This window comes from Brienomyrus brachyistius, unplaced genomic scaffold, assembly GCF_023856365.1.
Source record: "Brienomyrus brachyistius isolate T26 unplaced genomic scaffold, BBRACH_0.4 scaffold49, whole genome shotgun sequence".
Classification (NCBI taxonomy): domain Eukaryota; kingdom Metazoa; phylum Chordata; class Actinopteri; order Osteoglossiformes; family Mormyridae; genus Brienomyrus; species Brienomyrus brachyistius.
The window spans coordinates 406,969-432,500 of NW_026042324.1; the positions used below are offsets into that span (position 1 = coordinate 406,969).

At 43.1% G+C, this 25,532-nt stretch overlaps 1 protein-coding gene across 1 annotated transcript; it reads left to right on the forward strand.

Annotated features, from left to right (window-relative positions):
• The first annotated feature begins 529 nt into the window (after positions 1 to 529).
• Positions 530 to 21,914, forward strand: LOC125723470 (signal peptide, CUB and EGF-like domain-containing protein 2). Its single transcript, XM_049000058.1, has 23 exons — positions 530 to 713; positions 1,181 to 1,297; positions 1,531 to 1,656; positions 2,212 to 2,346; positions 4,482 to 4,607; positions 4,726 to 4,842; positions 6,733 to 6,822; positions 9,226 to 9,342; positions 9,715 to 9,837; positions 10,247 to 10,363; positions 10,579 to 10,701; positions 10,885 to 11,001; positions 11,118 to 11,207; positions 11,331 to 11,453; positions 12,019 to 12,186; positions 12,346 to 12,549; positions 14,834 to 15,004; positions 16,142 to 16,309; positions 16,584 to 16,745; positions 19,474 to 19,671; positions 19,771 to 19,923; positions 20,140 to 20,219; positions 20,501 to 21,914. Exons 1-23 carry the CDS (start codon positions 626 to 628, stop codon positions 20,645 to 20,647), a joined length of 3,060 nt encoding a protein of 1,019 aa, XP_048856015.1. The 5' UTR covers positions 530 to 625; the 3' UTR covers positions 20,648 to 21,914.
• The last annotated feature ends 3,618 nt before the right edge of the window (positions 21,915 to 25,532 follow it).

Consider the following 25,532-nt stretch of genomic DNA (forward strand, 5'->3'; position numbering starts at 1 on the left):
GGCCAAACTCAACCTGTAAATCACCACTGGAGTTAATATACAAATAAAAATCAAATAAAAATACGCAACGCGATATAATTATAAAATATTGTTGTTTATTCTCACGTACACTTACACCGGAAATTCAGAGAAATAGAAACATTCCCTTTTCAAAACACTTTCCCCGAATATCGCCGCCTTTGAAGGCATCTGAAAGGAAGTGCGCGCTTTAACGTTAATCTGAGTTAATCTTTTTGAGCACTGGTCATTGTTAAGCAATCAAAATAACAAACAAATAAATAAAATCGCCATTACACAAGTTCCACAAAATCAGCTGTACGTGACACCCCAAGAAAAGCAGCACTTCCATAAACTTTAATCATTAATAACTGCATAATACTTTATGAAGTAGGCTTAGATCAAATCATACATTGCATCGAAATTGGCCCCAAAGAGTCGGTGGGGGAACTAATGCCTAAGCGTCCCCCCCCATCACCGACACTCACACACACACCGACACACATTCTTCTTCCTCTCAAACCCTCGTTAACTTAAGTCGCTTGACAGGGTCGGATGGAAATGAGGCAGACACTTCGTTAACTCCTCAGTGTAACGCGTCCGTACGGAGACGCGGGATCGTATCACTATGGCAGCTATTTGTACTGCGAGGGACTTTTGTTTGTTTTTGCTCTTGTTAAATACTCACCAAAGTGTCGGACTTGGAAAGAATCGAGGTAAGTCGTCGCACTTTACCCGACTGCACTTTTCATTCACCCGATTGCCGCTCCTTTCTTTTTTATTATGCCTTTAATTTAATTTTACGCTGTTATTTTCGATAAAATATTCAAAATACACTATCATGATATTATTTATGCAGTTATGTTTCTGCATTTATTATTAAGTGCATTTTGAATATTCTGCCTTCAGAAATGTAGTTTGAAAACAAATGTAATCGTGTCTTTTGTTTGAAGTTTGTAAATAACGAGCAGCAAACTAAAATGGGACTAAGTATACGAGATAAACTTCTAAATATTTGTTGTATAAGATGTTTCGCATCATTTTTGAAACAGTTGTTAAACGGACTATGTTTTAATTATATGGCCTATGAATGGTGGAGCTAATATATAATTAAACGGATGTAACAGCATGTCATACGTATTCATATAGAAAATGTTTGCGGTTTTAATCATAACAAATACAGACCGATGCCTGGAAGGAAGGGATGTGTGCCACATTGACGCTGTTTGTCAGAATACACCGGCTTCATACAAATGCACGTGTAAAGCGGGCTTTACGGGGGACGGGACACAATGCGAAGGTAAACGCCAGTGTGTGTCCAGTCAATTAGCATTGCTTGCCAAAATTAAAAATTATGAAGATCGCAGTATTGCCTTTATATCATAATGAACTGTTAACATTTTGTTTCGCGTTTGATAAATCGTCTGAACGTTTAATTTCATATTGCTTGCTGGCAAAGGAGTTTGATTATATTGCTTTATAATTTTTATAATACACTCTATTCATAAAACTTAATTTGTGTCCTTTTCTTAGATATTGATGAATGCGATATCGAGTACAACGGCGGATGTGTGCACGAATGCAGCAACATACCGGGCAACTACCGGTGCACGTGCCACGACGGATTCATGTTGGCACATGATGGACATAACTGTCTAGGTGAGACGCACTTAAGATGCATTATGGTACAGAAATCCGCTAGTGCTCTCTGTCAGACTTCAACGATGTAAGACAGATGTTTTTACAGTATTGTAATTTTTCTGGAGAACTGCAATTTTCATTGTCCCAAATTAAATAAATAAATGAATAAAAACTGAACATGGTTGATACTTACAAAGTTCATAACAAAAGAATATTTTTTAAGGCAACAGTCCACAGGACGTCAAAAAATATATGTTTATTTGGAAAGTTTTCATGAAATTTTATGTGCCAGATGAAAAATCGATTGCTTCTTATAGAAATTCTTATGAAATTATAAGCAATTATGCTGAAATATTGAAACATATGGTGAAAAATCTTACAAAACAACAAAGGTTTAATTGGTGTTTTTGAATACTTCTATAATAAAGAACATTTGAAATTGAAACACCATCCACATATAATGCTGCAATTGCTTTAATTGATTTTGAGATATATTTCTACCAGTATTCCCAGTTACATGGGGACTGAGTCGTTTGGCTAAATGCACCTTTCTGAAGGTCTCTCTCTTCCTAGATGTGGACGAGTGTATGTTCAACAATGGTGGCTGTCAGCAGGAGTGTGTCAACACCATGGGCAGCTATGAGTGCCGCTGTAAGCAGGGCTTCTTCCTCAGCGATAACCAGCACACCTGCATCCACCGCTCCGTGGGTGAGTCTCGAGTCGCCTGTCACCCACGTCCCTGTCTCAGGGTTGCTCAGGGAGATGCGTACTGCAGCCGCTCCAGCATAGATTTGAAATCATCTCTGTGCAGCACATCCTTTCATTAAGAAGTGAATAGAAAATATTTAATGAAATTTCAGACAAGAGGGCAGGTCAACGATTCAATCGCAAACAGCGCCGCTGAAATTAAACTGTTGCCGGAGTATCTGGGAAGCCCGGGGATGCGGCCGTTTGGCAGTGTCAGGGTCTCAGTGCAGATTTACGGAGCTAATTTGTAAACGCTCACATATAAGTGTGTGATTGACACCACAATGGGGGTGATGGCTTTTAAGTTGGGTTGCCCTTTTCTGGTATTATCTATAGTAGCCCGGCCCCAAAAGACTCATGCTGTGGGAAAAGAAGATTCAGGTCCCTGGGAACAAAAACAAGTTAATAACTGCAGACCTCAGGCCTTTGTGAGCGATGTCATAGATGAGAATAAAGCACTTTTTTTTAACGTGTGCAATGGTTTCTCATCCGCATGTATTGTTGTGTGACTGTTTCTCGGTTAGTTTGGTTTAAGGCGTGCGACCCTTCTTGCCGTATATGGTTACACAGCACCAGCAGTCTCTCTTGCCACAGGTAAAGAGTGCCAGTTCCTCACTGCAACCTGCAAAACTAATGTAACATCAAAGCTTGAGGTTCACCTTCACTGCTGACCCAGTCCATGCAAGCTAATGACAAGGATGATTTTAAGGACTCAAATCTGACCACCTATTTACGCTTTAAGAAAAAAGGCAGCTGAACCACTGCAGCTCGGGTTCTGAAAAGACGGAACAACTCGAAGTGTCTCTGGGAAGGTATCTCACCGCTGGCTTGGCAAACAAATGTGAGAGGGACCCTGAAGGGTGTCTTGTAAAGTAAAGCTCTTAAAGCATTTCAAGTCGACATTAGCTGGAGAGCCATTTAGAGCGGGGGCACCTCCCCCCATGTTTGTTTCTGTACTTCTGAAACCTCATGCCTCAGAGGGAAACCTTTTGCTTTCCCCACAGATGGGTCCAGCCCTTTGTCCCTTGCGATTTGCTGCTCTTACCCCTCAAACCCCCTTTGATATGCTTGAATAACGCTCCTCCGGCCCGCTTCATTTAGCCCGTGTGTCTGACCGGTCTGCCGCATTCATACGTTGGGTGCAAAGCCCTACTCTGTGGCTGGGGCGGGATCCACTCACGCTCCATCGAGTGGCGTCAAGCTCGGGACAAAAATGGGAATCCCATCACGATGTTTTCCTTCTCAAGGGAGACCTCTCTGAAAATTTACACTGAGCATAACAGCTGCCCATGGACTGTTTCTGATCCAGTTACTTGTTCATAGATAATGGGTTTTAAGGAGAGCCAGCAGTGGTTAGGAAGCATCTCTTTAAGTATACAAATAGATCATAGGCATCGTTCGTGATTCTCTGTCGTGGAAAGAGGCATTTGATGGATGATGTGTCATGAATTTATGTGAAGTTTCCGTGCCTCCTTTTAGACAACCTCATGTAATGTATCCATCTTCCATAATCTCTCACTCAGTGTTACAGTCTATCCCAGGAAGCATAGGGCCGGGATGGGATGCCAGTCCCATAATATATGAGCATAATTCAGCCACAGTGTTTTCCACGCTGATGAAACAAGCCGCAGTCGTGAGGATCCTTAGAAAAAGCGTATTTTACATTAGAATCTTCTAGAAGTACATACTACTGCGGTTAAGGAGCTGGACTCTTTATCACATGTTGGTATTACAGGGGTGTATGCTGATTTGTACTGAGGGAATGTACTTGAATTCCACACTTGTGCACAGTGAGTGAGTTTTGATTCTTGTGTCTCTTAACATCTATAAAGTTCCTGGAATATGGTGGAGGCCAAGGGCGTCGTTAGTCGCGATCACTCGGGGCTATAGCCCCGAGTATATTAAGCCTATCCCCAAGTATTTTAGTCTTGGTGCCTATTATCTTCCTTCAAAAATAAAAATAGTCAAGCCTCAGGTAAACTTGATCTTTTCAATAGCTAGAAACCCCCCTGCTCTACCGTGTTATGGTGTCTTACTGCTTGGTGCTTTATGCTGTTGCATGATGCTGACCCTCTTTGTTTCCCTCCTCTCACCAGAGGGGCTTAGCTGCATGAATAAGGACCACGGCTGTGCCCACATTTGCAAGGAGACGCCCAAGGGAGGCGTGTCCTGTGAGTGCCGGCCTGGCTTTGAGCTGGCCAAGAACCAGAGGGGCTGCACACGTACGTGCCTTCGTTCTGCTCACACAATCCATGGATGGCTCGGTTGAAATGCGTTCTTCTGTCAGAGAAAGTGCTGAGACTTTTCACAAACCTATGTGCCTTCTGTGTTCTTGTCCAGTAACCTGTAACCATGGAAATGGAGGTTGTCAGCACATATGTGAGGATACAGAGCAAGGGCCTATATGCAGGTGTCATATGAGGTACGCCCTGCACTCTGATGGGAGATCCTGTGTAGGTAAGAAGAACTTCATAACAGAAAGGGTAACCACTGCATAAAATAGATGAGGGATGCTTGGGGCCATTTATTAAAATGTATGACAGCATATATGTACTTTGGAAAACCAATTGACTGGGTGAAACCATTGAGGGTTTCATGGTCCTAAATAATTTTTGGACCCATAGTTACTGTACTATATATTATACTCCATAGTACTATTTTAGTATATACTATGTTGTACATCACTATAATACTATACTATACTATACTATACTATACTATACTATACTATACTATAAATACTGCTGTACTATATACTGGGGTGGGGGTGATATGGCCAAAATGTCATATTGCTATATTTTTAGTTAGATTCATGATCCACAATATACGTCATGGTTTTTTTTTTGTTCGCAAATTGAAATCTATGTATTAATGAGTGTTTTCTCACGTAACCAGCAATTCTATCCTTACTAGAACCTCTGCTTGCAGTATTATTATAATAAACTTCATTAATTATTAAGGTTATGTTAAATATTGTACACATAAAATAAACAAATTTTTTTATGCTAAAGTGTTAAAAGTTGTGAGTTCAAAAGAACATTAAATAATGTTCACTGTGCACTGTTCACTGTACACACTTGATCTCAGTTTAGAGCAAATGCGAACAAATAATAATAGATAAATAAAATTGGTTCTTTTGCCATCTGCTATATGAACAGTATCCTTGCAGAGTTTATACATTACAGTAGATTGGTCCACATTGGATTTTGCAAATCCAAACCATTCCCACAGAATCAAAGTAGAACCTTTTGGGACCAGTGTGAAGTTGTGCCTGACCATTCACTGGAAGCTCTGACTAGCTGCACTTATGTCAACAGACTCCTCAACAGCACATATGTTTGTAATGTAATTTTGCCTCACTTGTACGTCACTTTAGAGAAAAGTGTCTAAGAAATCCCATTAAATGTAAGTGTTGTGCTATTTCATGCTTCTCCGGTATCTCTGAAATTCGTCTCATGGATAATAATAAAGTATCATTCTGTCGCCCGCCACTACCAGATACTACCATTCATTTCTGGTTACACCCCCATTGCAATAAAACCTTAATACTTTCCTTGGTCATGTCAGGGGCGTCCCCCCCTCGCCCTGGCCCCCAGACACACATCTCTCTGTCTCCTGGACCTTCCCCTTTTGGGCACGGCAGCAGTCCTCCCCGCCTGACCAGCCCTTTGCTCTGGTGCCTCACTCTCCAGCTTCTTTCCTGTCCCCTGCCAGCAGTCTGATAGCAATCAGGCCGTATGGAGCCTTGTGGCCTTGTCTGTGCCTGTAGTGCCTGTCTGGCGCTGCCATTATTTGCTCGCTGTCTCCAAATACATCTCAAATCATAAGAGTATTTCACTGATACAGACCCTATCAGTAGTCGCTGCTTTATCTGACATAAGCACAATGTCAACTGTGCGGTGTAAGCGTAAACAGGCCTCTGTTACTCTGAGACGTGCAGGCGGGCAGATAGTGAATCTGTGTGTTTCACTGCGGAGTTTACCCATAGTCGCTTCCTTCAGCCCCATTCTTCAGTGGCATAGTCATGGTGTCTGTCGATTGTTTTCTGTGGAACAGAAGACGTGCCAATGTCTTTGTCAGGAATGATTGTTAGAAATATGTCTGTTTTCTTGTTTTGTCCATTTTGCGCTTGTTATGTAATAGTAGCAGAAGGCGGTCATGCTGTCATCTGTGTCTGTTTTTTTTTTTACCTGACTGTGCCCTGATTGGAGGGCCACATGTACGCCCAATAGCGTAAGTGATCCTGCCAGCGTCTGTGGACAGGAGGCAGTATGACTGTTGCCGGCTTTTCTTGTCTGTTCGCTGATGTCATGCTGTCGGCCGCTTGCTCCTGTCTCCTTGCCACAGAGCGGGACGAGTCCCTGACAGAAGGCTCTGAGCACAACGCCACGCTCCTGGGCGAAGTGGACAAGCGGGTGAAGCGGCGGCTGCTGATGGGTAATTTTATGCTCCTCTGGCTGCCTATGGATGCTGCACCTTCAGCAACGTCTCAGTATAACGCGCTACTGTAAACAGCCCTTTGTTTCATGGGCTGCATTTTCTATTTATACCTACAATATGATCAGAAACAGAGTTGGCATGCTGCTGATTTCCACAAGCCCATTTTCGCAGATCAGTTCACTGTTATGTTATTATCAGGTTATAAACAAAATAAACGGATTTATAACGACCATCAAAACAAATATTAGTCAGTTTGCATCAGTTTATATAGTAATGTTATAATAATGTTTATTGCATTTGGTTTTGACATAAATAAATTGTACACATTATATTTTAGAGATATTAGTTGAATTAGAGAATTGAGAGCAAAGTTAATCATTTGTGAAATAAGTGTCTGAAACAAAATGGTGTTAAACTTCAGCTATTCAGCTGTTTAATGATTTTTAAGACTCAGAATTAAGTAATGATAGATTCAGTATTTGTAATTAATTTATTTTAAGGAGGAACAAAATAAATGTTATTTTTATAAAAGTCCACAGGTATTGAATTTATCGCAAAGTGATTAAAAAAATTGATCAATGTGTTTGTGCAACTGACAGTTCAGATAATGAAACTGGGTTCAGTGCTAAACTGGAATGAAACCAGGGTGGAGTTTTACTATCAGGACAGAGCAGAGTACCACTGTTCTATAGATGCTTCATAATATTTATGGATGTGGTTATAAATCTGCTTTAAACTTCACAACGTTTCATGAATGCCTTTCTGAAATATTTTGGCTTAATTATAAAGCTGTGTAGACAGAAAATAATAGCTTTCATCCTGATCTTTGTGTCTTTCAGCAGAATTTCAGACTTCTAAGGGTCTTTAAGTCAGACCAAAGAAATTAACTGCAAATGGACCACTTATAAAATTACTGGCTTGGTGATGCAATAAAATGGTAGATGCAGTGACACCATGAGAAATATCTAAAACCATCCAAACTTCTAAGGACTGAACATTTTTAACTTGAAAGCATTTTAGCTTTATAAGCCTAGATGTCCTTCCAAAAACCTCTCTAACACAATATGTAATGTTGTCTTCATTACTTAAGCCTGACTTACTTCCTCAAACGGTGACTGTCTCTGTGAGTGCAGGTCCTGCACACAGTTGAATGTCCCTGTGAAAGATCTGCACACAGTGTAATGTCCCTGTGAAAGATCTGTACACAGTGTAACGTCCCTGTGAAAGATCTGCACACAGTGTAACGTCCCTGTGAAAGATCTGCACACAGTGTAATGTCCCTGTGAATGATCTGCACACAGGGTAATGTCCCTGTGAAAGATCTGCACACAGTGTAATGTCCCTGTGAATGATCTGCACACAGGGTAATGTCCATGCAAAAGATAAACATACAGTGTACTGTCCCTGTGAAAGATATGCACACAGTGTACTGTCCCTGTGAAAGATCTGCACACAGTATAATGTCCCTGTGAAAGATCTGCACACAGTGTAATGTCCCTGTGAATGATCTGCACACAGGGTAATGTCCCTGTGAAAGATCTGCACACAGTGTAATGTCCCTGTGAATGATCTGCACACAGGGTAATGTCCATGCAAAAGATAAACATACAGTGTACTGTCCCTGTGAAAGATCTGCACACAGTATAATGTCCCTGTGAAAGATCTGCACACAGTGTAACGTCCCTGTGAAAGATCTGCACACAGTGTAATGTCCATGCAAAAGATAAACATACAGTGTACTGTCCCTGTGAAAGATCTGCACACAGTGTACTGTGTCTGTGAATGATCTGCACACAGTGTAACGTCCCTGTGAAAGATCTGCACACAGTGTAATGTCCCTGCGAATGATCTACACACAGTGTAATGTCCCTGTGAAAGATTGGACTTCAATAAGAGATGAATGATGCTAAGAAAGGAGGGTAAGAGCTGAGGCTCAAAGAGCATAGGTAGTGATGTTAGTATTATCATCCATCCATCCATCCATCCTTCCATCCATCCATTTATCATCTAACCGCTTATCTGAGTCAGCCCTTGGACGGGATGCCAGTCCATAGCAGGGACATTCACATACCTTATGGGCAAATTGGCAACTAGCAACAGCAGGTAGTTTGGACTGGGGGAGGGAACCTGACTACCCAATGGTATCAAACAGAACATGAAGGGGACATGCAAACTCATAAACTGTTATAAAGGTGTTGACCTTAAAAACTGTGCAATTGTCATTATTATTGTTGTTGTTGTTGTCGTTGTATGAAGTGAGTGGATTTCACCAGCACAGAATCTTCCTGTCTACCAAGCAGTGGGTCTTCATCTCTACCTGCAGCCATTTTGTGGCTTATTTTGTCACCGTGATTTTGACAGGCCCATTGTGACACCTTCCTGTCACCCTTCTCCTCTCAGAAACCTGCGCTGTGAACAACGGCGGCTGCGACTGCACCTGCAAAGACACGTCCACTGGGGTTCGCTGCAGCTGTCCGGTGGGCTTTACCCTGCAGCCTGATGGAAAGACATGCAAAGGTTGGGCGTCAGGCTGTGGCTCCATGCTGTGTGGGGAGATTTACCTCCCAGTGACATATGTGTACCATCTCTGCTGGCATCCTAGCAAATTGGATATCATTTCTGTGCATGTTGTGACTTAGTGAGTTTCTATTTATATTTTATGCAAGAATGCGTTAGCATAGGCAACAAATGGTTGATGTTTAAGATTAACCATGCTGTTATTTAGTTAACTTTGTAAGTAATGATTAATTATTATTCATTGTAAACATTGGTTTTGACATTAATCTAAATCACGAGAAACTTATCTTCACATGTTCAGGCTGCTCCATTGTAAAAGGAACATGTACCGATAATCCTTTACCCATTGTTACCCATAATCCTTTGCCTCAGACATAGACGAGTGCACTGTCCACAATGGCGGCTGCCAGCAGTTCTGCCGGAACACCATAGGCAGCTTCGAGTGCAGCTGCAGGAAGGGCTTTAAGCTCCTCACCGATGAGCGCTCTTGCCAGGGTAAGACTCCTTGGCTTCTTTGTGTCTCTGCTGGGAGGTGGGGGGGGGGTTGCTATGAAGAACACCTACAAACAACACCAGTGGTGACTTGCTGGATTCCTTTGAAGATCTTTAACGGGAAATGTAATAGTGCTAACTCCTAGGATGTGTTTCTGTAAAATGCTAAGATGGCCACCTCGATACAGTGACTGCTGGAAGACTCCTTCCTGTGACTCTGACAGGAGGCTTGGGAGTTATCTCTGAGCTGTTATCTCTTAAGCTTTAAATGTATGATGCGAGAATTTATTGTAACCATATTCTGTGATAAGTCCCCCCCCCCCCCCCCGTCCCCCCTCCGCCACCCACCAACACATTGCCAGTGGAGGGTGAAACGACTGCGCCATTGATGAGCCACTGTCTCCCACTGCAGATATAGATGAGTGCTTCTTTGAGAGGACTTGTGAGCACACATGCGTGAACTCCCCCGGAAGTTTCCAGTGTGTATGCAATAAGGGCTACATCTTGTATGGGTTGGCCCATTGTGGAGGTAAGATGCACTGTACTGAGATAGGCCTTTATCGAATCATTTCTCAAATTCCCAGGCTTGTTTTTTTTACAATGGTAACTACAGCAAAGCACAACATAAAAAAAATAATGAATGGTCAAAGACGTCATGTAAAGATTATATGGCAGTGAGGGTCTGGCTGTGAAGGGTAACCGAAGGCTCGTGGCGATTGCCCCATTGGCCACACCCCTCCGCAGATATCGACGAGTGCAGTGTGAACAATGGGGGCTGCCAGCACGGCTGTGAGAATACGATGGGCAGCTTCCTGTGCCACTGCCATGCCGGCTTCAGTTTGCACTGGAACAAGAAGGATTGCATCCGTAAGAAACTCCGCCAGTGTGACCCCTGTCTGTCAGCCCTCACTGTATCCATGCACTGCAGCTTTCAGGCTGATCACAAGGCGGCACTGTCGCTGTAATCCCTCCACTTTCTGTTTCCTTCACTGCTAATCACTGCACATCATCCATTAGAGGTTATTGTGATTATGGTTTTATTTCTTATAGGAGCAGATGATCAGGCAGCATCTAGAGCCCCTGTGAAGCCGACACTGAACTGCACTAAGGTGGAAGGCAGTGACCGTTGCCTCCTCAACTGCCAGTCCCAGGTTCACATTAGCGGTGGTAAGAATCACTGATGGCTGCCCTTCACGTCTCGACTTGCCACCTGTTTTTGCGCTCTCTGTATCCATTCTATCTTGTGTTTATCTCTGTTTTCCCTGGGTTTCTGTGGTTCGCAGGGACTGAGGATTCCTACACGGTGACCTGTGGAATGCCGCTACTCTGCTCCACTAGAGGACAAAGGAACCAGAGCGGATCTCAGTGCTCAGGCGAGTACGCCCCCGTGGCAGCTCTGCCCCGGCCCCGTGTCGCGACTTTGTTAGAGCCCACAGCCTGACAAGGACTGTTACAGCAGTGAGGTAAACTGCTTTAATGTGTCCTTCTTCTTATAGAATCAGACATGACGATGCTGCCCCGCATAAGAACCACGGCTACATTTAATGCAGGCACAGGGAAATGCAATTTGAAAAGGAGTCAAGAGAAGCTGAAACAGGGCATGAATGCTGCTTTGTCAGGTATAGAAGACACATAAACACCCCAGATGGCTGCAGGTTAAATCTGGATACTGCTGTTGAACCCTTGAGTAAGACACTAAATCTGAATTATTGAAATGAACAATCTGAATAAACTGATGAAACAGAAAGTTTTATACTCTCTATAAGAGTGTACAATGCAAAGCATGGCATTGAAAAGACTAAATTTAACAAAAACTCAGCCCTTTGCTGAAAACTTTTTTAGCAGCTTTTCTTTCTCAGTTGGTCTCATAACGGTTTTTGTTGTTTACTTTAAGAATAATGAATTTTGCTTCATATATATTTTACGTTGCCATAAAAAACGGTTTATTATAAAAGTCAAAATGTTGACGCTTATAAAACCAGTTGGAAAAAAACCTGTTGTTTTGTGGTGTGAAAAATTCCCTTTCAATTCCTGGGCTTTACTCTAATCCATTTCAAAGGTTTTCAAAGCTTCTAAAAGATGTTTTGAATTTTTGAAAGTTTCTTTAAGGTACATCTTTGATCTCGAGATTCTAATTTGCTGGAGGATACTTCAGAGTTACTGACAGTGTCTCTTTGCTGACAGACAGAAAAAGTCCTGTCACGGAGAATGTCCACTTCAGCTTCGTCAGCCTGCGCTGTGTGTCCTCGGACCACTGGCCGCGCAGTCGTCACGGCCGCAAAGTGGGAGAAGGCGACAGCTCATCCATCACGGCGGAGTTCGAGCTGGATGTGAACTTAGAGGAGGTAACAGGTTGGTTTCTCCCGTTTTGGCTCTCGCCAGGAACAGCAGTTCATTGGGGGATTGAATGTGTACTAGTCATGGTGCTTTGAAGGGAGTCTGACTCTCTGAGATGCTCTTAAATTCGTGCAGTAGTAGGTCCCATAGGGACATAAATTCCTTTTGGCACAGAGAGCTGCGACTTGGGCTGCGTGCGCCGCCGCGCCCAGAAACGCCTGCGCAAGACTATCCGCACCCTGCGCAAGTCCATCAACCGGCAGCAGTTTCACCTGCACTTCGCCGGCCTGCAGTACCAGATGGGGAAGATGGTGAGCCCGGCCAGGGAGACGCCGGAGCTCTGCGGTACGGGACAGGTGCTGCTGAACCAGAAGTGCGGTACGTATTCTGGTCCACTTGGCTGGGCCAGCAAACAAAGGTGGTAAATACGTTTCCCTACCAACAAACAGGGGTTGAAGTGCTGTTGTTTTAGGGTGAAAGTGCCCTGACTGAATCTGCCTTTGGTTATAGAAATCTGTCACCTTTTGTGGACTCTACAAGGTTGCCTTTTCCCAGGCTACACTGGTCATTGCCCCCCCCCCCATGAAGTACCCTCTCATCGCCTGGCTTGGGGGTTGTTCGGTTCCCCCCATTTGTCGAGTTCCCACTGAGACCGTATCGCCCTAAATGCTTCAGTCGTAATGACGCTTAAGACAATTTCCTTTCATTGTAATCCTGCACCCCAAACTAAGCTTTTTTAATCGGCCAGGATAAGGTCAGGTCAGACATTATCCTTAAAACAATTCTGAGATATGCCCATGTAAATGATGTCATCTGTTCAGTCATGTCATAACCTGATCTCAGTGTCACTGCACTCCAGTTAAAGGTGGCGATGTTGAACAGACAGACTAGCAGAGGCACTGCACTTATTTCACAAACATCTTCAATGAGACTCACATCCCCCCTGCTGCCAGAGGAACTATATATTTTTCCTTCCCACCCTCACCCCTCCCTTCCAGCCCCCCACCCCACCTCACAACCCCCTCTGGCTCCAATCACTAAGTGCAGTTAGTCCCTTTCAGTTTGCCCACTCCTCTGTAAATCCCAGTGTGGCTCCCCAGTGCGCCAATGGAGAGGTAGCCTCACCGCTGGGGTCACTGCCTCTCAGAGGAGCGCTGCATGCTGGTGCGATCGGTGCGATAGCCGTGCGGCGCTCTCCAGACATCCCATCAACGTGCATGTTTACTGTGGCCGTGTGTCGCAGTTATCATCGAGACTTAATTAGCATGCACATGTTTCTCTAGAGCCTTTAGTGTGAGATGTTAAAAGCCAAAACAGACACAAAACAGCAAAACAAACACATGCCGCCCTCGAAGCCGTGCCAGTTAGCGGCTTTCTGCCGCTATCTCCCTCTTTGTCAGCATTGTAGCGGCTTGTTAGCCTGTTTGTTTTTGGCTGGGGAGACACGGTAGAGCACTGTGTATTCCAGTGGAGGGTCTAAGTGACCAAAATCCCCCCCCCTTGCAGCCTCGGCTGGCGTGACCCCAGCCGGTGAACTGCTAGGGAGAATTGACTTCATCGACACCATGGGAATCAATTAGCATCAGCTGTTTGGGCCCCTTTTTGCGAATGGCGGGGAGCGATTGGGAAGAAGAGAATGAGGAGAGTCGGAATCCTGACCCCTTTTATTGGGTTCAGCTCCTTACCACTGTGATACCATAGTGTTTGCCTATGTCATCAAGTGGGCAAGAGCTGCGGGGCTGAATAGCATTGAAAAGTCCTTTAAACCTCTTTGGGGCCATCAATTCGAGGACTCTATAGAATCACCCTTTTGCATTTGAAAGGCTTCAAGGTTTTTTTTCTATCTCACTCTCTCCACCTCCCCCCCCATCCTCCCACCCCCATCAAATAAAAGCGGCTGAAGACAATGTGATGCTGGTTCCTCATGGTCATTCAGGATAAACAAAAGGTGAAAAAATGAACTGCTCCTGAGAGAATGACATTTTCTTTCTTCTGAGAATCGAGCAATTTGCTGAGGCATGTATAATAGGTACGCCATTAGGGCTCAGCGCTCTCGTTATCCCAGTGTGAGTGGTTCACCGGCGGGCGGCTCTGGGGGGTGCAGGTGAAGGGCCCTCTGCCAGTTAACCCTTACAAGTGTGTGTGCTTGACTTCCCAGTTATAGAAATTGAAATAACTTGCAAGATATTCCTCAGACTTCAAAAAAGCTCTCTGAGGCGAGACAGATCCCCTTCTTCCCAGCCAAAATTTCACTCGTTTTCTGCAGAAAGACAACGCAAGCAAACCAGTAATTCTGTAGAGCTATATCAAAGAGTTTCCATTAAAAAGTGTCAAAGATGCTTGAGTAAGGTCAAGCCACAAGCCAGATTGCAGTTGCCACATTAATCGCAGTCACAGTAGTACGTATTTTCAACAGCGGTAGGTTTTATTCGTTTTGCTCAAAGTCACACGTGTTTCTGATTGTTGAGGTGCAGGAAAACGTTTAATGTTGACTGGAAAGGCAGCTTTGGAGGAGTCCTACTCACTGCTTGATTATTTTTCCATAACCGACTTAGTTACGTTTGTATTTGCTATTTAAACAACTTAATGAAAAGTTCTTAAGGTGGCCAGGGATCATTCTGGTTCCTCATCCAGTCCCTTTAAATTCCTTCCCCCTACCTAGTGAGCTGCAGCGTTGGAATGTACTATGATGGCGAGCAGGGGAGGTGTGTACTTTGCCCAGCTGGAACATACCAAGATGAAGAAGGCCAAGTGTCATGCGAAATCTGTCCTAGACCAGAAGGGGCCAGAAATCTCTGGAGAGTGGGGGCCCGAAACATCTCAGAGTGTGGAGGTAAGAGTCAGAGACATTATTTGGTCAATTGGTGGTAGAGTTACATGCCTTTTCATCAGTGCATTATAAGCTATGACCTTAACAAGAAATTTCACAGGATTTAGAAAAGTACTAATACTAATATTAGTTTGTATTAATTGGTAAGTAATGACAACACTCTTATTTCCTATGTATTGGTGGAGCTGTATAAGTCCCACTGTGTCTTTCTAGACCACTTCCAAAGATTATGAATTAAACCTCTTGTGAGGTTCTGAAACACAAAGGAAGCTAAAAGCTTCGATAAAGATCTCACAGATTGAATAGTCACCTATGCCGCAGCAGAAAGCCTCTTTTTGATTCGTGGTGGCTGAGCACAGCACTGAAATAAGCCACCATGTTTTGGTTCCACAAACTTTGCTCTGTCATCCAGTTAACGGCTGCACAGCAGATTCCATCTCCCACTTTCTTCAAACAGACTAAACAGAAAGAGCTATCAGAGAATCTTACTTGCAGCTAGTTTTGTTAAAGGCCATTCAGGGTATGTGGAAAGAAAGGACTCTTAGATGATGGATAATGCACAAAATGGTCAGACGTTTTTGGACAACAGTTGTCCAACATCTCATTCTGAAACCAATGGCATAACTGTAACATCAGTCCATTCTTTATTGCTGTAATAGCCTGTGCTCTTTGGGGGAAACTTTTCTTTACATGTTGGAACATTGCAGGTGGGATTCAGGCTGGCGAATCGGGTCCCTTTCTGTGAGCCTGCGTCATCAGCACTTGAAACCAAACCTGTAGCCAGACGTTTCCACTTTACAATGATCTGATTTGCTATTGAACAGGGCAGCTGTATAGCAGGACAAACTTGTTGGGAAGATGGAATCATATTATGTGCCAGGTTTAAAGTCATTAACCTCTCCTGTATGACCATCCATTCTGCTGCCATTGTCTTGCTGGTGATTGTATGGCTGTGTGCTTAATTATACACTCATGCCAGCATGTGTAGATTTATTGACCAATTCCTCTAATTATTAGGGTTGTTTACTTACTTTTGGCTATATAATGCATTATAGCATGATGCAGGGAATTTAAACCAACACCCTTCTGGTATTTGAAAACTTGTTCAGAGTTGTGTCGTGTCTTTGTTTGCTCTCCAAGGTCAGTGTCCTGCCGGTCACTACTCCTCTGATGGCTTTGTGCCTTGTTCACTGTGCCCCCCGGGTTCCTACCAGCCTGAGGTCGGTCGCACCACCTGCTTCCCATGTGGAGGAAACCTTGCCACCAAACATGCTGGAGCTGTTTCTTTCCAGGACTGCGAGACCAAGGGTGAGAGAATGGCAGTCCATTCCACAGGCAACTGAAAGCCCAACGTTCAGTCGAATGTACTGGCTTCCAGTGTCCTACTACCACACCAATGGCGGTTTTAATTTTTTCTCCACAAAGAAAATAACTTAAATTCTGTTCAAAGAACCTAAATTCTAGTCCAAGCAAGTATCCTAATGAATTGGTTTGGTAAAGATATGCATCTCTGACAATGGCAGAATATTAACTAATGGATAGCAATAGCAATGATTGATCAGCATGATTTTATTCCTTACAGTTCACTGCTCACCTGGACATTATTACAACACCAGCACGCACCGCTGCATCCGGTGTCCGCCGGGGTCTTACCAGGGCGAGTTTGGGCAGAGCTACTGCATGGCCTGTCCGGGAAACACCATGACTGACTTTGATGGTTCCACCAACATCACACAATGCAAGAGTAGGTGTTTACATCCCCCATATGCAATGCAGGCAGGTTTCCACACAGTGAGAACACATCTGCTCGAAATCTTAATGTCTAAGTTAAGGAAACAGATTATGTGGAATATACATCAAAATAATAATTTAAAGTAGAATGTCTGCTCTTCCTACAATGCAAAATGATATAACATTGTGTCAAAGTTTTTCTGTGTGGTTTGCACAAATGCAGAATCACCAGTACAGTTTAAAGTTGCATTTGTGATTTTTTTGTGATTTGTTTTTTGTTTAGCAAACACTTAGTACTTAGCAGTACTAAGGTACTAAGGCACTAAATCCAAGTGCAAAATACTAGCGCATGCAGTGTTGCTAAGGCAAACCATTTTAATACGACAGTCAATAATGACCAAGAGCTGGGGATGTCAATGGTAGGACAAGTTTAGTTGAGGTGTTTCCAGAAGATATGGATCTTAATACATTAAATACATTTTAATTCTTAATATACATAATGCATTTTTTGAGGTTGTGAGTAGGGCTGGGCATGGTTCAGAATTTTTCAGTATCAGTACCAGAATGGGGGCGGCATGGTGGTGCAGTGGTTAGCACTGTTGCCTCACACCTCTGGGACCCGGGTTCAAGTCTCCGCCTGGGTCACATGTGTGCGGAGTTTGCATGTTCTCCCCATGTCGTCGTGGGGTTTCCTCCGGGTACTCCGGTTCCCCCCCACAGTCCAAAAACATGCCGAGGCTATTTGGACTTGCTAAATTGCCCATAGGTGTGCATGCGTGAGTGAATGGTGTGTGAATGTGCCCCCCATCCTGGATTGTTCCCTGCCTCGTGCTCATTGCTTCTGGGATAGGCTCCGGACCCCCCACAACCCAGTAGGATAAGCGGTTTGGAGAATGGATGGATGGATGGAGTACCAGAATGGTACCTTGATTTTGATACCGGTTCCTGAACAATACTTTTCTCGATACCAGTTTGTTTTTAAATCAATTTCAGCAACAACAAAAATACATTAAACTTTACAACACATCTTTTATTTGAACAAGCCGTTGTGTTAGTTGTTGGTTAATTACTGGGGGGAGCGATCGCGATCATAATGGGACACAACCTTTTATTTATATTTTACTTATACAACCTGCGACATGATTAGAATTCATATATTAATCTGGCCAGCAGATCGATCTTTCGTTTTCCACTCACGATTCACCGCCCACACAGGCAATGGAGACTCAAGCAACAAGGTATTCATTGTTATTGAGGTACAAAATAATCCCATCTGCTCTGTCTCTTTTTCTGAACTTCCGTGAAATTTCTATGTTAGAGCGGGTGCTTGTGGTCAAACAATCGGCAATTAATCACTGTAAGCGCCTTCACGTTAATGCTCCGAGGACCGGCAATCGGACCGAGTTCTGATCTCGCTCACACACACACCTGCATACACAGCACATCAATTCTCACTCTCACCCGGTGTTTCACGTGATATACAAGCATGTGGTCAGCCACTAGGCTTATATGGGGGACATATTTGCAAGTCACACCGGTGCACCTAGTTATGAAATTTAGCTGCACTATTTCCAAAAATGGTTGCAGTCTGGAACCCTGAGGAGCATAATAAATTTTTCGATCCTCAATAGGTTCGGAGGATTTCGGTCGGTACCACAAAAGTACCGAAGTTCGGTAACCAGCTCTAGTTGTGAGAGACTGCTGAGCAGATGTAGTTGTGTAGCTTGTTCCACAGTTGATCACATCAAACATGAAAAACGCCTGGTGTGAATGAAATTTGTTTTGTTGTGGTGAAGGAATCACCTGGTTGATGTTTGCTTGCTGACCTTAGAGGGTTAGTCTGTAAGTCCTGTTAAGGGATTCAATGTAGACAGGTACCGTTTCATGAATAGCTCTGAAAGCAAGTATCAAGGAATTAAAGTTGATGTTAGCCCCCGTAGGAAGCCACTGGAGAGCCATAAGCAGAGGTGCAACCTGGGAGCAGATGCTGGCAGCCTAGACAATAAAGAGTAACAGTAATCAGGTTTTGAGATGACAAGTGCCTGGACAAGGAATTGAACTGTGTATACAATCACTTCAAAATAAATCTATACGATTGTGAAATAGTGATCAGCAAAGGATAGCTGCAATGCTGAAACTGCGGTCTTCTGGATGGAAAGTCAATAAAGTTGGATGTTACCTGTGTAATAATGGTAGGGGCAAAGCAACATGGAGGATGACAGCTATAGAGGTGGTATTTAGGGAAATTCGGAAGGGACAGAGAACTAAATCTTGTGTTACATCAGCTGTTAGCTGTTACCTGATACCTAGATACATGATACTTAACAGATACTTGGATAAATCTCCCCAGACACCTGGAAAGGTCTGCCTGGGAGGTAAGAGTCACACCACCTCAGAGTAGTTGCCATGATGCCAGTTGAGAGAGGGCAGACAGGAGGATCTCATAGTTCACTGTCTTGAAGGCTACAGATAGGTTAAATAGAATGAGAAGCAAGAGTCTAAAAGCAGTTCTTACAGATTAGCAAGCCAAGTGCTGAGGGTAATCTTGGTTCAAACCATCCGAATGGTTACTTTCAACAAAAGCTTTCCTTAATTACCTGAAGAAATGTCACCTAATTTTGTGGATTGACACATTACAGAGACTGGTTTGATGACTTTATGCTAAGATACCATCATTAGAATGCTAGAATGGCACTAGTAGCACATATAGTCTTGCTTAATGGTCTGCCGCTCTCTCACAGACAGACAGTGTGGGGGAGAACTGGGGGAGTTCACTGGATACATCGAGTCTCCAAACTACCCTGGGAACTACCCCGCCAATATAGAGTGCACCTGGACCATTAACCCTCCGCCCAAGAGGAGAATCCTGATTGTGGTGCCTGAAATATACCTTCCAATTGAAGATGAGTGTGGAGACTACCTAGTTATGAGGAAAAGCTGTAAGTAAAACAGGATGCAAGCTATTACGGTCACCTCATGAAGCACTGATAAGCAAAGCCTTACAAAAGTGTTTTTGACCACGTTTCTCTCTTTGTCAGCTTTTTCTAACTCAGTGACGACTTATGAAACGTGTCAGACATACGAGCGACCCATTGCCTTCACCTCGCGCTCCAAGAAGCTGTGGATTCAGTTTAGATCCAACGAGGGTAACAGTGGGAAAGGCTTCCAAGTCCCTTATGTAACATATGACGGTAAGCGGAGTCAGCTGATGCGAGCCATTTTCTAAAGCCGTAATTCAAGGATGCGTACGAATTTCAGCTCAGCTAAATGTTACATATAAACCATGCATGTTGTAAAATTTGAGAGAGATATAGCAGCAATAAACAGTTTAATGAAAAATGCCTTTTGCTTTATAGTTGCCTTTGGTTTTATATAGAACTGGGTGTGTCCTATTTATATGATTTCAGAGGATTACCAAGAACTAATTGAAGACATAGTCAGGGATGGCAGGTTATATGCTTCAGAGAATCACCAAGAGATACTGAAGGTGGGAAACTGCTTTTGTACAGCATTTGTCAAAAATCGACATTTCTAAAGTCATATAAACTTGTATTATGTATTTTATTATTTTAATATTTTCTGGGAACGTCTTAATGTCTATTGAATTGTAACGCTCAGGCATACTTGTGTTATTAATTAAAATTGCATAAGGTCGCCATCTAGTGTACATCTAATGGTACTGTAAAATGGCATTATTTTCCCATGTGTCTGTGTATTTATTGTTTTCAGTTGCAAAATATTTTGTGTAATTGAGATTTTTCTCACTAGGACAAGAAGCTGATGAGAGCTCTATTTGATGTTCTGGCTCATCCACAGAACTTCTTTAACTACACTGCCCAGGAGTCCAGAGAAATGTTTCCTAAGTCCTTCATCCGATTCTTGCGCTCTAAAGTTTTGAGATTTCTACGGCCATAGCCTGAGGGAAACTCCTGCTCTTCACTCTGAAATGCTTCTCTTCATTATTCCTTATAGTCGTAGGGGTTGTGTTGGTAACAGGGGGATATGAAAGCCACCCAGGTTCTGTCTGGGAAGGTCTAGCCTGACTTCCTCTATCACCTGAAATCCTTCTGGAATATATGATGAAGATCACAAGACAATTCTGCACTTTTCCCAAAGAGAGACAAATAAGCAGTCTATGCTATGGTATACCTTGTAAGATATTTCCTCTGCCAGAACTTAAATTGGATGTCCTCTGAATTTATGGATATCTGTTTCAGCAATGGTGAGAATCTTTATGAATTCTGATAAAAATATAACCTTTAGTATCTGTGATTCAAAAATATATGTGAAACTTTACAACGATTAATCACACTGCAAAGTAAAGACTGAAGCTATCCTGGGTAGTGGCGTGTTCATGGAAACTAATTTCAAGAGATGCTTTTTTTAAAGCTTTAAGGCTTTACTCGGGCATTATAATAAGCCACCTATAGCCTTGGCATCCTGTTTGCTGTAGACACGGTTTTTAGTATCTGCTAACTGACACAATCTTATACAGCTATAGCAGAAAAAGCATGTCTTCTGTGTGTCACAAGACTTTTCAGTACCCATTAAACAAGGTAGTTCTTATTACATTTACAAAAAAATACTAATGTTTTGTACGGAAACATGAGTAATGTAGAAAATATATAAGTGATGTTTATGAGCTGAAAACATAACAGGGAAAAAATAACTATACATAGCACAAAATATCCATATGTCTAAGAGCACTACAGAGAGAGTAGTTGCAAATTAAAGCAATTATTTGTATGAATGTCTTTTGTATATATTATGTAAAAATAAAAACACATCAACTTATTCTAGTCAACTCCACCTGTGATTTAGGTGCTTTTTCATTGTAAATGTTTTTGATTTTTTTTTCTCTGTACAGTTGTGAATGTTAAAGAAATATGGACACTGCTTTCACACTGGACAACCTCTTTGCCATATTCTGAACATCATTTGATTAATAGAACAATAGTTATAGATCAGATGACCTTAAGGTGAAAATCAAATGTTTTCCCTCCTTCCCTCCCTTCTCAAAATACAACAGAGGGCATCAGAGAGGCATGCAAAGTGTAAAAACTGTAATGTCGCATGTGGAACGATGAAGTGGTCTATATCTTTCATTCACAGAAAATAACTAAATGCATATCTGTTTTTGATTTGTTACAGCTAACCTGTTGTAAATAAAATGAGTAAGCAATCTGGAGTCAGACTTTTATAATCTTTTAGGTACTTTTAAAAAACAATGGAGATATATGTGTGTTTTTTTTATTTTTTATTTTTAAAAACTGTTTACTATATAACACACCAGATGGTTCAAAATTCACTGGAGGGGACTGTATGTCATTTTCCCCCCCTCTGCTCATTATATTTGCCTAAACTGTAATATAAGCATGTGGAAAATGAGCTTTTGTATCCAAGTTAGTTGAATTATGATGTGTTCTTGATATTTTAAGTAAATGGACCCTATCGTCATAGGAAATTTTCCAGGCACAAGACCATGGCGAGCCGGTTCCAGGGGGCACAGGGCACAAGCCAGGGGTGAGGAGGACTTAGATTTATAAGCCTGGAAGGTATGGAGCATGCACTGATTACAGTGTGTTGCCGCGTGTAGCCAAAATTATTATCCACCATTAATATTATCCGCTGGTGGGGGAGGAAACCGGTCAGACCTGGCAGACCCAAGCGTATAGTGCGGGTCTGCTGGGAACGTCTGGCGGAATCCCCTGTCAGGAGGAGCTTCAACTCCAACCTCCAGCAGAACTTCGCCCATGTCCCGGGGGAGGCAGGGGACATTGAGTCCAAATGGGCCATGTTACGTGCCTCCATTGTTGAGGCGGCTGACCGGAGCTGTGGCCGTAAGGTGGCCGGTGCCTGTCGCAGCGGCAATCTCCGAACCCGCTGGTGGACACCGGTGGTGAGGGATGCTGTCAAGCTGAAGAAGGAATCCTATCGGGCCTTTTTGGCCAGTGGGACTCCGGAGGCAGCTGATAGGTACCGGCAGGCTAAGCGGAACGTGGCTTCGGCGGTCGCTGAGGCAAAAACTTGGGTATGGGAGGAGTTTGGCGAGGCCATGGAGAACGACTTCCGGACGGCTTTGAGAAGATTCTGGTCCACCATCCGGCGGCTCAGGGCAGGAAAGCGGTGCAGCATCAACACTGTTTATGGTGGGGATGGTGCGCTGCTGACCTCAGCTCGGGACGTTCTGGGTCGGTGGAAGGAATACTTCGAAGACCTCCTCAAGTCCACCGACACGCTTTCCGATGAGGAAGCAGAGTGTGGGGACTTGGGGGTGGACTCACCTATCTCTGGGGCGGAGGTTGCTGAGGTGGCTAAAAAGCTCCTCGGTCGCCGGGCCCCGGGGGTGGATGAGATCCGCCCGGAGTTCCTCAAGGCTCTGGATGTTGCGGGGCTGTCTTGGTTGAAACGCATCTGCGGCATCACGTGGACATCGGGGGCGGTGCCTCTGGATTGGCAGACCGGGTTGGTGGTCCCCCTATTCAAGAAAGGGGACCGGAGGGTGTGTTCCAACTATAGGGGGATCACACTACTCAGCCTCCCTGGTAAGGTCTATTTGGGGGGTGCTGGAGAGGAGGGTCCGTCGGATAGAAGTAATTTGTCTAACTATAGGCCAATCAGTCTAACTTGTATAACTGGTAAAGTTATGGAGGCTATAATCAAAGAGAAAATGGTAGATTACCTGGACTCCAATAACATTTTGCGGGATAGCCAGCATGGATTTAGGAGAGGTAGATCCTGTTTAACAAATCTGTTGGAGTTTTTTGAGGAAGCTACTCAGGAAGTCGATGATAAGAAGGCCTATGATGTCATCTACTTAGATTTCCAAAAGGCTTTTGATGTTGTCCCCCACAAGAGGCTCCTACTTAAACTCAAAGCGACTGGTATTTTAGGTACCGTAGCGACCTGGATTGATAACTGGTTAACAGATAGGAAACAGCGAGTAGTTATAAGAGGCGCAATGTCACAGTGGGCCTGCATTCATAGTGGGGTACCGCAGGGTTCGATTTTAGGACCACTCAGCACCTGCTGAGACTGCTGCCCCCGTGACCCGACCCCGGATAAGCGGAGGATAATGGATGGATGGATGGATGGATACATATTATGTCTGTCAAAGTGTGTTAGTGTAGCCACTTCAAAACCTCCACTAAAGTGCCCCCAACATTTGCAACAACCATCCAATACACCTGTGTATTTTTGACCCAACTGCTAGCATTGACCACTGGCTTTTTAAACTAAATCATTTATTAATTAAGCTGATGGTGAAATTTAACAAATACATGGCATGGCTGAGATTTGGGAACTAAAACAGTATAAGAGCAGCACCAGTAATACCAGTATCAGGAAGGTGGGAGAGAAGGATTTTATGAGTAGTTATTCTTTTCAACAAGGTATCAGTAACTTTTTGGAGAACAGAAGGAATTCCTGTTTATATGTTACTGTTAATTTGCATGTGTTTTAATGTTATTTTTTTATGACCAAATATATATACTTACTACCCATATAAATAGCTTTAAACATTTTCTTTAACTGACTGTCTGAGTTTTGCCTAGTATTGCGTATTTCATTGATTTGCAGTTCACTGAGAATGTGCTTTTCCTTGTAAAGCTGAAGGATTTATTGAATTTTAGAATATTTATTTTGCATTTTCCCTTTCTGACCAATTAAACGTTGTGCTTAACAGATCAGATATACTAGTGAGTTATTTGCCAAATTGTAAGAGATCTTTCATGTTTTGACTGGTAATTCAGGTTTTATTTTACTACCTGTAAATCACCAGGATTGCATTACAAAAACTCACCACTAGATGTGCCCATTGCATTAAAAACGCAGCACTACAAAACGCATACAGGCTCGATTTTGGCCTTGACTTTAATGGACTTCTGTGTTGTGGTCCCATTCTGATTTTCAAGTCAGGTCAGGCTCATCTGCTGAAAATTATTTGATAGCACTATAGTTGAAGGGTACATGCTTACTTAATGCGTTAATGTACCAGTAACTAAGTGGTAGTTATGTACTGATCCCATGTTCCTTCATCATTAATCAATCATGACTGTTCATGTAGATACAGGAACCATATTACTTCATGATTTGTCCTTGAGTAATAACTGATTACTTAAGATATTTGTTCCCCCTCAAGATGAGTATTACCAGTTTGAGTAATATGATTTAAGCGCATTCAAAGTAGAATTTCGGGTTACGTTAACCGGTTATGTTGCTAAATCCATGGAACTGCCCTTCACCATCAGACCAGCATCATTACCTCACCTTGTGTTATGTTTGTTGGTTATCAGTTAACATACAATTTTGAATTAAAGCAACATATTAGAGTGATTTTCCCTTGTCAGCCGGTGAAGATGCGTGCGGAACTCACTGGCACTCCTCAGTGTTTTGAGTGTAGGCATGCATTGATCCCCGTGACGCAAACCGCACGTAATTGCACTTGGGCGAATCGGGCACTAGATGCATTTGTAGTAAAGTTTTGGCCAGCAGATGGTGTTGAAATGGTGGTCGAACACATCGAAGCATGCAAACACGCCCCACAAATCACTTTTTGAACCCAATATCCAGCACAAACATACTCTTTTGGACACAAAAAGCATTAATCTACCTCATGGATGAGCCGGTGGTTTACTCTCAGAAAAACAGTAAAAATGTGTACCTTTGCTTGTCACTGGGACTGTACCCTCAAGGGTAGGTAATTATCTGTAGGTAATTGTACCTTTTAGGGTACAGAAATGGACTCTGAGGAACATTTCTGTACCATTCATGGTACATTAAGCTGTTTGTACCTTTGGGA

Coding starts and splice junctions, on each gene's coding strand:
- LOC125723470 (XM_049000058.1), top strand. CDS start 626: ATGGCAGCTATTTGTACTGCGAGGGACTTTTGTTTGTTTTTGCTCTTG. Junction 2,347..4,481: donor CTGCATCCACCGCTCCGTGG/GTGAGTCTCGAG, acceptor TCCTCTCACCAG/AGGGGCTTAGCTGCATGAAT. Junction 12,187..12,345: donor GAACTTAGAGGAGGTAACAG/GTTGGTTTCTCC, acceptor CTTTTGGCACAG/AGAGCTGCGACTTGGGCTGC.